Genomic DNA, 12692 nt, shown 5'->3' with positions numbered 1-12692 from the left:
CTTCTGATGCAGAGCTGTCAGGTGTAAGCCTGATTATCACTTTAATGAGTCCATCATCACTCTTCCTTCATTGAGGAACACAGACTAGTCAGTCTAACTGCTGCTGCAGCTGCTAAGTCACTTCAGTCGTGTCCGACTCTGTGTGACCCCATAGACGGCAGCCCACCAGGCTCCTCTGTCCCTGGGATTCTCCAGGCAAGAACACTGGAGTGGGTTGCCATTTCCTTCTCCAGTGCGTGAAAGTGAAGTCACTCAGTCGTGTCCAACTCTTTGCGACCCCATGGACTGCAGCCTACCAGGCTCCTCCATCCATGGGATTTTCCAGTCAGTCTAATTACATAATAGTAACTTGAAGGTTACTTAGGGGTTTGCTTTGTTTGAGTTCAGTTGGTTCTCATCACAAAGAAAAAAACTTTATTTCTTCTTTAATTTTGTATCTACATGGTATGATGGGTGTTCACTAGACTTACTGAGGTAACTGTTTAATGATGTATGTAAGTCAAATCATTATGCTATAAATTCTGAATGTACACAGTGCTGTATTTCAATTATATCTCAATAAAGCTAGAAGCAAAAGGAAAGTCAAAATGCGAACCAAAGGACATTTTCACCTTTGACTACCTTGTTAAGAGAGTTTGAAGTAGGTCATAGAAGGTACAGATAAGAACAGAAAAGCAACTCTGCCAACTCTAAGAGCCGGTGCTATTTTTCGGAGCTGGAGGCAGGCCTGCCTTCTTCATTCTCACCTTGTCATCCCTCCTGAATGACTCTGTTTTGATTCTGTGTGTATTTTCATATAGTCATTATATATGTTCATATATATGTTCATAGAAGGCATTCATAAGCCTTCTATTAATTGCTATTTAGATTACCATTTGAAACACTCATCATATTTAACCATCCTATAATTTTGTAATATAAAGCATTTCTTTTCTTGCATGATTTTTGGGAAACAGAAGTTCAGGTTTTTAATACATGCATATATATTTTAGGTCTGACAGACTTGAAAGTTGAAGACGACATCTCATTGAAGGTGGTGCCTGTTTTGCCTGCCCTCAATTGTGCCCTGCTAGAAGCAAAGAAATCATTTTCTGAAAAAGGAATCTCTCTAAACACATTAGTAAAGCATAATTTCCAAGACTTGTCCAAGGTGAACAAAAGCCCTCCAGTGACTGCTGCTTCCCAGGACGGATTTAAAGAAACTGGCTTCTCTGGCCAAGTGTCCAGTGGTTTTGACTTGACTCCTCCAGCTGAAAAGTGCCCTTTACAGTCTTTAACTCAGCTGAAGTCTTACTTTTCAGATGCGAGCGGGTACATTTTGGGAGTGTCTACTGTGTTAGGTCTATTGGCAGAGCGTCCTCAGTCTCCTTGTATTTCAGATGGGATATGCGATGCAGGCTTTTCTTTAGTGATGACTCCAGATCCTGAATTTCGCGACTCAGAGGCAGAAGGAAGAAAAGATACAGAAACTGGAAATAACTCTGAAGATGTGTTTCAAGCAAGACAGGGAGCTCTGGTCCCACTGAGCCTAGCGCCAAATCTGAGAGTGCAGCCCAAGAGAAAGGCAAGCACGCTGCCCATGGTACAGAGTAAAAGGGTGAGCTTGTACCGACCCTTCCCCAAAAGGACTCCTGCTGGAGAAAGCAAGGGTCCCGCCTCTACCACAACTCTCAAGCTAGTCAAAGGACAGTTTCCTCAGAGGAGAAAAAGAGGTAAGGACATCATGTGGGTTTTCAGATATTGTGTCCCCACCCTGTGTGACAGTCCTGGACCATAGCTTGGTGGTGTCTGGGAGGAGTTATCTCCCGGTGGCTTGTATGCACACTAGAGCTGGGGGGCACTGATCTAGGTGACAGGTGAAAGTCAACAGGACAAAAGCCTGCCCACCAGGAGCTCTTATTCAGTTGTAAAACTGCTCCAGTTGCCAGTTAGTTATTTTCTTAACTTTCTAAGAAATAAGGTCTTTGAGTTTCTGAGCTGCCCTGGGACAGATTGGACAGGATCTCCTAATATCAGGCACACTAAGAGCAACTGGTAGAAAGTTCTGAGTGATGGCCTGAGCACATCTAAAGAGGGTCCACCTGGGCCTCCACAATCAGAGCACCCTGGGGCAGAGTTCTAACCCTTGGTGTGTTCTAAAGGTGGTCACCTGGACCTGCTGTCTGGTACGGACCTACTGAAACCGTGTCCAGTGGCCTGGAGATGTATGTAAAGAAACAGTTCACAAGTGGTTTTGTTGTCCCTGAAAACTGAGTAGGACCCCACATCCAGAGCCATTTAGTGTCAGTCAAGTGCACTTTAGCCAGCAGAGCACAGCAGACAGTACCACTCTGGCTTAGAGCCCCCTCAGATATGTGTAGTGTATTTGTTTAAACTAGAGAACTTAAAGGAAATTAGTCCTGAAGATTCATTGGAAGGACTGATGCCGAAGCTGAAACTCCAATACTTTGGCCACCTGATGGAAAGAACTGACTCATTAGAAAACACCCTGATGCTGGGAAAGATTGAAGGTGGGAGGAGAAGGGAATGACAGAGGATGAGATGGTTGGATGGCATCACTGACTCAATGGACATGAGTTTGAGTAAGCTCCGGGAGTTGGTGATGGACAGGGAGTCCTATCGTGCTGCAGTCCATGGGGTCGCAAAGAGTCAGACACGAGTGAGTGACTGAACTGAACTGAACTGAGGGAACTTACACTCCATGTTCTCTACGAGAAGGGTGAGCAGACTGTGGCCAGGGCCCCTTAGGCATTTCCCCATCATCTCTGTACTTCAAAGCAGGCAAAGCGGGAGGCTGCTTTGAGCATGTGTCTTAGCCAGCCCTGACTGTCATGTTGTGAATTTAACACTTGATGCCTGAAGAAGAAATACTGGAGATGTGTGGATCCCCCAGGATCCTAGATAATTAAGATTTTACCCTTTGGTTTAACAAATAGTTATTTCTGACCAATTATAGTTTGAGAAATGGTGTGTGTGTTTAGGAAGGTTGTGGAAAGAAGGGCAGCATGAAGCAGACACACAAGCACTGTTTCTGTAAACATTCCAGGCCGTATTGGCTTTCTTCTCTATATGATTTTACTTAAAGGTATTAAATATATTATCTGTAATTCAACATATATGTTGTCACTGTTTCTCAAAACATTATAAATTTCATCCACTGTAAGAAATGTGTTTTATGTTTTAGTCTAGTACACACAAATGCATACATACTGAAACAAATTTCAGAAAACATTTACCCTAACTTTGTGCAGTATAATCTGATATATTCTGTTTCATTTAATAAAGAATTCTGGTTGCAGCCCACTAGGTTTATTTGACAGTCCACCCATGGGTTATTGTGTGCATTTTGAGAAACATGCTGTTGAGTGATGCAGATAAGCAGGGTGGTCCCTGCAGGGTCGTGTTTCCCCTTTTCCTCCCAGGACCTGGGTCATGAGAGGTGTTCACTTCCTGCCCATGCAGATCTTACATGTCCCCTCGTCTTGATCATCTTATCTGTTTCCTTTCTCTTCTCAATCTAGTATTAATCATTTTCCACTTTTATGCAGGAGACCTGGGTTAGATCCCTGGGTTGGGAAGATCCCCTGGAGAAAGGAAAGGCTACCCACTCCAGTATTCTGGCCTGGAGAATTCCATGGACTGTATAGTCCATGGGGTTGCAAAAAGTCAGACATGATTGAGTGACTTTCAGTTTCACTTTCATTTTCCTGCTTGATTTATATTTTGCCTTTTTTATGGCAAAATTTTTTAAAATTGTAACTGATGTAGAATCAGAAGTCTTAATCTGGAACAAACAAAACTATGCTGCTCTGTTGCCTTTATTAGTTTAGTAGGGAAGAAAATAATTAAACCCAGGGAAATGTTCAACATTAAGAGAGCCTAAAAGCTTTTTTAAAAACCACTTATTCCTCTAATTTTCAGAAACATAAAATGAAATTGGTCTCTTTTTTACATTTCACTAATAACCATCACATTCTTACACTGTTTAGTATCATTTTTCTGTTCACAATTAGAAATAATATTTTCTATATGATGTGATTTTTAAATGTTTACAGACATTCATAAGTATGATAATTTTATATAGTCAGTATGGTAAATAGTTTTCACAGGAAACAGTGTGGAAAACAGTTTTCACAGGGAACATTTATTAACATTTTTTTTCAACTCTTAAAGCATTGAAACATTTGCTATGTGTGATATAAGCAGGTCATTAATGGTTTTTTTCTCATCTCCCTCCACCTTTAGCTCTTTCCCTGAGAAGTAAAGCTGAGCATTTTGTAAGTTCAGTTGCTCAGTCGTGTCCGACTCTTTGCAACCCCATGGACTGCAACATGCCAGGCTTCCCTGTCTATCACCAACTCCCAGAGCTTGCTCAAACTTATATCCATTGAGTCAGTGATGCCATCCAACTGTCTCATCTTCTGTCATCCCTTCTCCTCCCGCCTTCAATCTTTCCCAGCATTGGGGTCTTTTCCAGTGAGTCAGTTCTTCACATCAGGTGGCCACCAAAGTATTGGAGCTTCAGCTTCAGTCCTTCTAATGAATATTCAGGGATGATTTCCTTTAGGATGGACTGGTTGGATCTCCTTGCAGTCCAAGGGACTCTCAGGTCTTCGCCTACACCACAGTTCAAAAGCATCAATTCTTCAGCTCTCAGCTTTCTTTATAGTCTTAACTCTCACATCCATACATGAATACTGGAAAAACCATAGCTTTTCTTCCAAGGAGCAACTGTTTTTTAATTTCATGACTGCAGTCACCATCTGCAGTGATTTGGGAGCCCAAAAAAATAAGTCTCTCAGTGTTTCCATTCTTTCCCTATTTATTTGCCATGAAGTGATGGGACCGGATGCCATGATCTTAGTTTTCTGAATATTCAATTTTAAGCCAACTTTTCCCTCTCCTCTTTCGCTTTCATCAAGAGGCTTTTTAGTTTTTCTTTGCTTTCTGCCATAAGGGTAGTAGGTTGATAGGGAATTAAATCAGATGAGGATTTTTTTCAGTGTACCTTCCTCCATCTTCTCAAGAGGTGATTTTTTCAGGCGGGTGTTAAGGCTTTGGTATTAATATTTAGGTGTAGTGAAGAAAAACATGTAAGGTCTTTGTGAATCTGCAGTCTCATCTCTGCAATGTGCTTATGGTTTCAACCACGTCACTTCATGGGACCTCTGTCGCTTTTGGGTAAATTGAATTATTTTTCCCAGTGCTGTGAAGTAGAATATTCAGCCTTACCTGTTACATCAGTCAGCAAAGATTATGGAATTTTTTTTAATTGTTTTATTTTTATAAAGTTATTACTCTGATATTTTCTTCTAATCTGGATAGATAGACCAAACTTAACAAGTTCATAATTTTATACTTATGTGAGAGCTTGTTAACTCTTGCTTTGTTTAAAAAAAATTGCTAATGAACTAGCCCAAATTTTATATTTTATTCCCCATTTCTAAAGTTATCCCCCACACGACAAAAGAAATCAAAGGAGAAAGCTATGCTGATAAATATGTGAGCCCCCACCCCTTAAAAAATGGTGTCTTTTCTGCATAAGGTGCTGAGGTGCTGACTGCACAGTTTGTACAGATAACCAAACTGGATAGGAAACCCCAAGAAGCTCCTAGTTCTAAAGATGTTCCAGTGGCAACGAATGCTAAAAGGGCAAGGAGACGAGCGGCCTCTCCAGACACACCTGTTCCAACCGCTAAGCCACCCATGAAGAGATCTCCACAAAAACAGAGGGTAAATATAGTAAAAGGCAATCAGAATCCAAGACTCAGAAAACAGCCACAACCTGGTAAGAAACACACTTCCTATATATTTCAGCACCACAATACAGACTAATCAAGGTTGCAAGATAGTATATTGACCAGTATGAGATCAGCTGATGTCCGTCAGGTTCTTGCTGTCTTCTTTAGTTCAGACACTGACAGGACGAGTAACTTGGTTTCCTATCGTAAATAAATTAGGAAAGTGTGAAGATTCATGCCTTTACTAAGTAAAACCTACTTTTCAGTTTGCAGAAAGCCTGAACAGGAACGGTTTACCAGAGTTAAAGTATAAATGGTCTTTTTAAGCGACTAAATTCACAAGCAGGTAGCATATGGCAGTACTTTCCTGGACCATAATCAGTTATAAAAAGGAGAAGGTTATAAGTCTCCCCAGAGGGAACTGTAAAGAGGTGGTTCAAAGCAGTCAGGAATCCAGAAGGCTGTATTTGGTCTTAAAAGGCATTAAGTTTATTTACTTCTGCATTTGTGGAAGAGGGTAACGGAATCTCCTTATGTGAGCTTCTGTGTTCCACCTGCTGGAAGCTCTTCATCACTGGAAAGTTCTCAAGTCATCATGGCCTTGGCTCTTCACCTCGCTCCACGCCGCTCTCATGCCCACGCTTTCTGAGTGCAGTGCAGCCCCCACCACTTGGCAAGACCTGCGCCATTTACAGGGTCTTCAGTCTTGACTCTCTTGTGCTTACGTGGTGCTGTTTCTTATTTAGAAATACCTTCATTTCCTCATACCTTTGTAATCCTATCAGTTTTCTGTCTAATCTCATGATTCTGCTTTCTCTCTCATCTCTCTTTAGATTTTTAAAAAATCTTAGTTGGAATTCAGGGAAGGAAACTTTAGTTGATGTGATGGTATTACCGATGAGCTTGGTTTTTTCTTTTCTCTTTTTTTTTTTTTTTTCTTTTAGTTTTCAAGTGCACCTCACTGCAGCGAAACCCGTGCCCCCCACGTTGGAGGCACGGAGTCTTAACCACTGGACCTATAGGGAAGTCCCTTTCCTCAGTTTGTTCAAAGTTGTTTATGACTGAAGATGTTCTGAAATCTCATCACTGTACAGCCTATAGAGAGTCTGCTTGTCGCCCCAGGCGGTCACAAGGTAGTCTCCCCAGGGCTCCATGTCTCTCCCCTGCCGTTTCCCTGTGCCGGGCTCCCACATTCCGCACCTGGGGTCACTACTGTGCATCGCCAGTGCTCAGCTCAGTCACATGGAGGCGTTTCCTGGGGTTCTGATCTGCACTCATCTCTCCTTTCTCAGTTCCATTTGGGCTTTTGAGAACATTAAAGAATTGCATTCATACTCATCCAGTTATCTAGTGTGTCTTGGTCCTGACTTTCCAATTAGTTTGTAGACAGGATGAGCATAGACACAGAGGTAATGCATTGTATTCTTTGCCATGTCGTTAGAATTCCTTGTGCTGAACTGGCCTCCAGATACTTGCAGGCTAGTCCATTAGTGGGAGGAGGTATATGATGTTATTGGCAGAAAATGCAAAGTTTTCACAATGTGCATTCAGGAAAAGGTTGATTTGTATTGCAAATGTCTGTATACATTGTGCAGCCATATTCCAAGTTAAAATTGTAAGATTACCACCTTTTAAATAATGTCTTAATTTTTCTTTTATGTCTTAATCTAATGCTTCATTTCTTTTACTTGAAATATTAGAGTTTAAGAAGGCTCAGTCATTTTGTTACTGAAACTAATAGTTTTCTGTCCTTTTTAAAGTTTTCAATATAGTTTTTATTTATTGAAATCTCTATTTTTATAATTCATTTGGCATCTTTATTTCTTAAAAGAAATAATCAGTATTTTTAATGAGTTGAAAACCTCTAACAAGTCAGTACTTAAGTGATTTACTTAAAATGCTGCTGCTGCTGCTGCTAAGTCACTTCAGTCATGTCCCTACTCTGTGTGACCCCATAGATGGCAGCCCACCAGGCTCCCCCGTCCCTGGGATTCTCCAGGCAAGAACACTGGAGTGGGTTGCCATTTCTGTCTCCAGTGCATGAAAGGGAAAAGGGAAAGTGACACGACTCTTAGCGGCAACTCTTAGCGACTCTTAGCAGCCTACTAGACGCCTCCGTCCATGGGATTTTCCAGGCAAGAGTACTAGAGTGGGTTGCCAGTGCCTTCTCCGTTACCTGAAATGACACATATTTATTAAAATGGACTCTTTTGCTTGATTCTATCCAGAATGACACTCGGTGTAAGAGCCATGGTATTAAAGGGTAGAATGAACTGTTAGCAGACACATCGATCCTAAAATGGATTTCGTGTTTCCAGTACACCCAGGGGGTTCATGAGACAGCTCTCTGGGTCACTTTCTCCCACCTCACTCCCTTGGAGCTTTATATGTTAAATAAAAACTGGGCAGTGCTTGATTAATTCCACCCTCCTCACCATACACACATTCTGATCTTTTTGTTTGATGACCTCATAAGCCAGAGTTTCCTCTGTAAACGTGTTGTCACTGGCCTTTGGAGACAGGTTGGTAATTCATGTCAGACCTGCTACTTCTAATTATAAAGAGGGGCACAGTTGGCTTTTCTGTCCATCCAGCCACCTGCTACAGGGACTCACCGCCTAGTACTGTTGTGAGCTTTGTCCTTCGTGATAACCGCTTTTAAGAAGGCTGAGAAGGCAAGTAAACCACCTGAGTGTGTGTTTTCTGGCCAAAGGCACATGGGGAGATTTTGCAGAGTAGAGAGGAAATGTTTTCAGTGTAAAAACTGAAGTTTTAAAACTTGAAGTTAATTGGCAATTCAGAATATTTTTAAAACAGTTCTCATATTTTATTATCATAATATAATTAAACATCAGTATGGTTAAAATCATCTCTATTTTGAACTTAGGTGATTTTTGTAATAAATGATTTTTGTAAAATGATTTCTAAGGAAGTATGTTAACATTCTATAATATATACTTTAAACTTAGAAACTCTTAGATTCTCACTAGACTGTAAGCCCTCTGAAGGCAGAAGTCTTGTTTTCTTGTTTGGGTTTTTTTTGTTGTTGTTTTTTTTTTGTCTTTGTATATTTCTCTAGCTGAGCAATATGCCTTATGTGTAGATCAGTACACGCAATTTCAAAGGGTGATTTTTTTTTAATTAATATGCATACTCCCTAGAACTGGTTCTTCTGGTAAACACATTATAAAGCCTCAGGGAATTGGACAAGACTTCAGTCTAATAATAAAAACTTAATACAAACTTTGCAACATACCAAGAGGTTTTTCTTGAATACGTCCCGTTAGCTGTTAACTTTCATTGAGCCATAGTAGTACAAAAAAGAATTAGTTCTATGGAAATCAAATGTTACATATCTTTTTTTCTTTTACACTGAAGCCAAAGGAGAAACTGCTTTACAGCTTCAATCAGAAATTTCCAGTGGTCAAGATGTTATTAGTATAAATACAGCCCAACCAGAACATGTCACGGTGGCCCCAAAAGCCCCGACTGAAACTTCCGTTGTCGGCTGTGACTCGCAGGCCCTTAACATGCTGGCCGACCTGGCTCTGAGTGCTGCTACCTCCAGCACACCATCCCCCGAGCCCAGAAACCTCCCCTGCTCCCTGGAGCCGCCGCAAAACAGTGTTCCACTTTCTAAAGAACAGCCTTTGTGTGGGACATCAGACCACGAATACCACAGAGGAGTTAAAAGTCAAAGAGGTGGGCCGTTACCCAAGCCATCCTCTGACCAGAGTAGTCCATCATCAGACCCCACAGTCAGCCCAGAGGAAGAGAGCATGGGTCCTGGCAGTTGGGCCCCTGCAGAAGCCCAGCCAGCACTTCCCAAGGAGACCCACGAGAGTTCCGATGCAAGCCAGAGCTCTTTTGTGGCTGCGGAGCATTCCTACGCCCTGCTCCTCGCGGAACACTCAAAGAGGGGGAGCCCAGGCCTGGCCTTTGCCAAGAGCAGCACCAAAGGCTCTGACATCGGGACCCCTGTGGGGAAGGTGATACCCTTCCTGCGCCAGAACTTGACGTCCCCGCTACAGAAGCTGTCCATGGCCCTGGCCTTCAGGCACAGGGCCAGGTTGCTGTCCACTGGCCCGCATGACTTCCGCTGCTCCTCACACACCGTGTTCTGCTGTGACGGCTCCTTTAAGGTCATGTTCACATGCGAAGCAGATTACTCTTTCAGCTTAGACAGCAAGTACACCAACAACCCGCTGGAGAAGACTGTGGTCAGAGCACTGCATGGGTGAGTAGGGGCGACACTGGGTAGATAACTCGATGTAGGGAGAAGGGATGCTGTGCTCAGTCTGAGGAGGGAGAAAGAAGGGTGTAAAATCCAGTAAATGCGGAGTAATAGTGAGCAGTGGATCATTGAGATGCTCCTTCATGAGTCTTTCTGGTCCTTGAAGTGTAATATGTAAATAAGATCTTGGTGGAAAATAGTGAGGTAAAGGAATAATGCTTTGCAGACTGAATCCCAGAAAAAACATTCAAAGAATTACTTGCAGACTTCCCTGGTGATCCAGTGGCTGAGACTCCTCCTTCCCCAAGCAGGATTAGGATTAGGTTCAATCCCTAGTCAGGGAACTAGATCCCATGTGCTTCAGCTAAGACCCAGTGCAGCCAAATAAGTAAATAAATAATTGAAAAAATAAAACTTGTAGCTTGTCAAGTTGGTCACATTGCTGTGAGTGAGCATGTTTACATGGGGTTTTTCTAGAAATCTTCCTTAGGGACCAAGGCAGAATAGCAGAGAGCTAAAAGCACTGGCTTTGGAGCGTGGACCAGCCTCGGTATGGAGTCAAGGCTCTCCCAGCTCTCAGAACAGCACTTCTGGCCCTTCCTGATATTCAACCTGGGAGCTCACTGAACTGTGGGTTCTGACTCTGTTTAGGGTAGGGCCTGAGAGTCTACATTTCTCACCAGTGTCCAGATGACACCTGGGAAGGGTGACAGTCTGTGGGCAATGTTTTTAACATGAGTTTAATAATAGCCATATGATGAGGGTTTGCATGGTGACAGGCTGGTATTGAACAGTGGCTATCGCTGTTAGCAGTGAGCATTGGCCTGTGACCTCAGCTCATGGCAGGGGAATAATGCTTTGTGCAAGGCCCTGAATTCCTTTGGACTCCTCTCACTCCAGGACCAGCTCACACCTAAGAGCCTGCATTTGCTCATGAGGGTCACTACCTTTCCCTGAACCCTGCCTCACTGAAGCCCCACTCTGTAACCCCTCTGACTCACTACACTTGCTCTTTGGCCTGGCCAGAAGTGTGTTCTGTCTCCCTTCTGGTTTCAGGAGTGTCTTCAAAGCTGGGATCTGAAAATAGTGCAGTTCTGCTGAACTGCCTGACTACTTTAATCTTCAGACTTCCCAACTGTTAGACATGTAGAATTAAAAAAGAAATAGGTTAGCCAGACTTTCCGGAAGCCAGGAGATGAGGATTTGGGAAGTCACTGAAGCCATTATTCACATAAGGTGTCTGTTTGTCCCAGGAGAGCTCGCATTGAATTTGGGGAGAGCCCCAGGCTCAGAGCGGGAAGGCCTGTGTTCTGATCATGGTTCTTCCACTCACAGAGTTTGTGTTTTGAAAGAAGTCACTTAAAACTCTGATTTCCAGCTCCTTGCTCTGTCTCTGTAAAAAGAAGAGATGAGATGCATTGTAATTATTTATTAATTAACTTCATTTTTGTCTTATTTTTATTTCATGCTCATGTAATTTTTGGAGAAGGCAATGGCAACCCACTCCAGTACTCTTGCCTGAAAATCCCATGGGCGGAGGAGCCTGGTAGGCTGCCATCTATGGGGTCGTACAGAGTCGGACATGACTGAAGCAACTTAGCAGCAGCAGCATGTAATTTTTAAAAGAAAACTGAACATAAAAACTGTTAATGATGAAGGCACTTGCTTTATGATATGACAGTCATCTAAAAGAGTCATCTTCAATGATTTTCATTTGTTCCTTCTTTGAACCCTCAGGCCCTGGAATACTGATTTACCGGATAACGTGGAAGAGGTGAAGCTTCTGCTGCATATGTGGGTGGCTCTGTTTTATAGCAGACAGAACAAAGTTGTGCGGTCGTCCCGGAAAGTCGTAGAACACAGCAACCCAGCAAAATACGTGTCCATAAATAGCACACTAGAGTCATTTGAGTTTGGTGAAATCGAGGAGCCCTCCGGAGTAGAGAGGTACTCCGTAGACCCTCTGCTGGAGGCCAGTGAGGCTCCCAGAGCCCATGCAGCTGAGGTGTCCTGCCCTGGCGCCGACCCCCTGCGTCCTTTCACAAAGTCTCCTCCTGTGAGAGGCCTGGAGCTCTGGGTACAGAATGAACAGAAAGAAATGTTTGCAACAGTGGGTCACCAGGAAAGCCCAGAAAGCCAGAATTTCATCTGTTATAATAATGAGGTCAGTAAAGCTGAATACTAAAAATGCTGGTATTATTTTTGAAGAAATTCTTTTGTACATAAAATCACTTTCAAAACAAGGCACTGATTTCTTTTAGGAAAGTGGATTCTCTAACTCTGTACAGGATTATAATGCCAGAAACTTAAGTTTTCAAGCCCCATGTTGTCTGCTGTTGGAGCTTATCTACCATCCTGATTGAAGAAGTGAAAATAGGAAAAGAATCGTAAGGGTCAGATGATCTAGGAGCCAGCCATAATTATGTAGCTTTTTAGTAGTGTGATTTGGGGCCAATTACTTACTCTCTCTGAGCTGAATAATACTTATTGTGTCTTACCTAGAATAGTGTTTATTGGAGCTTTTATGTGTGTATTTAAAAAAAATCTCTCTCTCCAGTGTATTTTAAGCCTATGTAAGAAGAGAGGGATTTGCTTGATCTCTGCCCTGTGAAGATTCAAAAGGACAGAGCTAACTAAAATCATTCTTTGTCTGTTCTTCCCATATGTAAATTCTTTTTTAAAAATTATGTATTTTAGACTCTTGGTTTTTTTTTTTT

At 42.4% G+C, this 12692-nt stretch overlaps 1 protein-coding gene across 6 annotated transcripts in view; it reads left to right on the top strand.

The window, feature by feature from the left end:
• Positions 1–12692, top strand: part of FAM208B (family with sequence similarity 208 member B) — a 70363-nt gene that overhangs the window by 45316 nt on the left and 12355 nt on the right. For 2 of the 6 annotated variants that reach the window (XM_018057295.1, XM_018057297.1), the window contains 5 exons: positions 993–1712; positions 5546–5788; positions 6686–6874; positions 9120–9978; positions 11713–12139. In XM_018057295.1, coding sequence (XP_017912784.1) covers positions 993–1712; positions 5546–5788; positions 6686–6874; positions 9120–9978; positions 11713–12139 — 2438 coding nt within the window. The remainder of the gene's footprint in view (positions 1–992; positions 1713–5545; positions 5789–6685; positions 6875–9119; positions 9979–11712; positions 12140–12692) is intronic. The other 4 variants (XM_013968582.2, XM_018057296.1, XM_018057298.1 and 1 more) reach the window with 2 other exon arrangements.

Source organism: Capra hircus, chromosome 13 (genome assembly GCF_001704415.2).
Source record: "Capra hircus breed San Clemente chromosome 13, ASM170441v1, whole genome shotgun sequence".
Classification (NCBI taxonomy): domain Eukaryota; kingdom Metazoa; phylum Chordata; class Mammalia; order Artiodactyla; family Bovidae; genus Capra; species Capra hircus.
The sequence above is the reverse complement of the archived record's forward strand: the minus strand, read 5'-3'. Positions and strand labels throughout refer to the sequence as shown.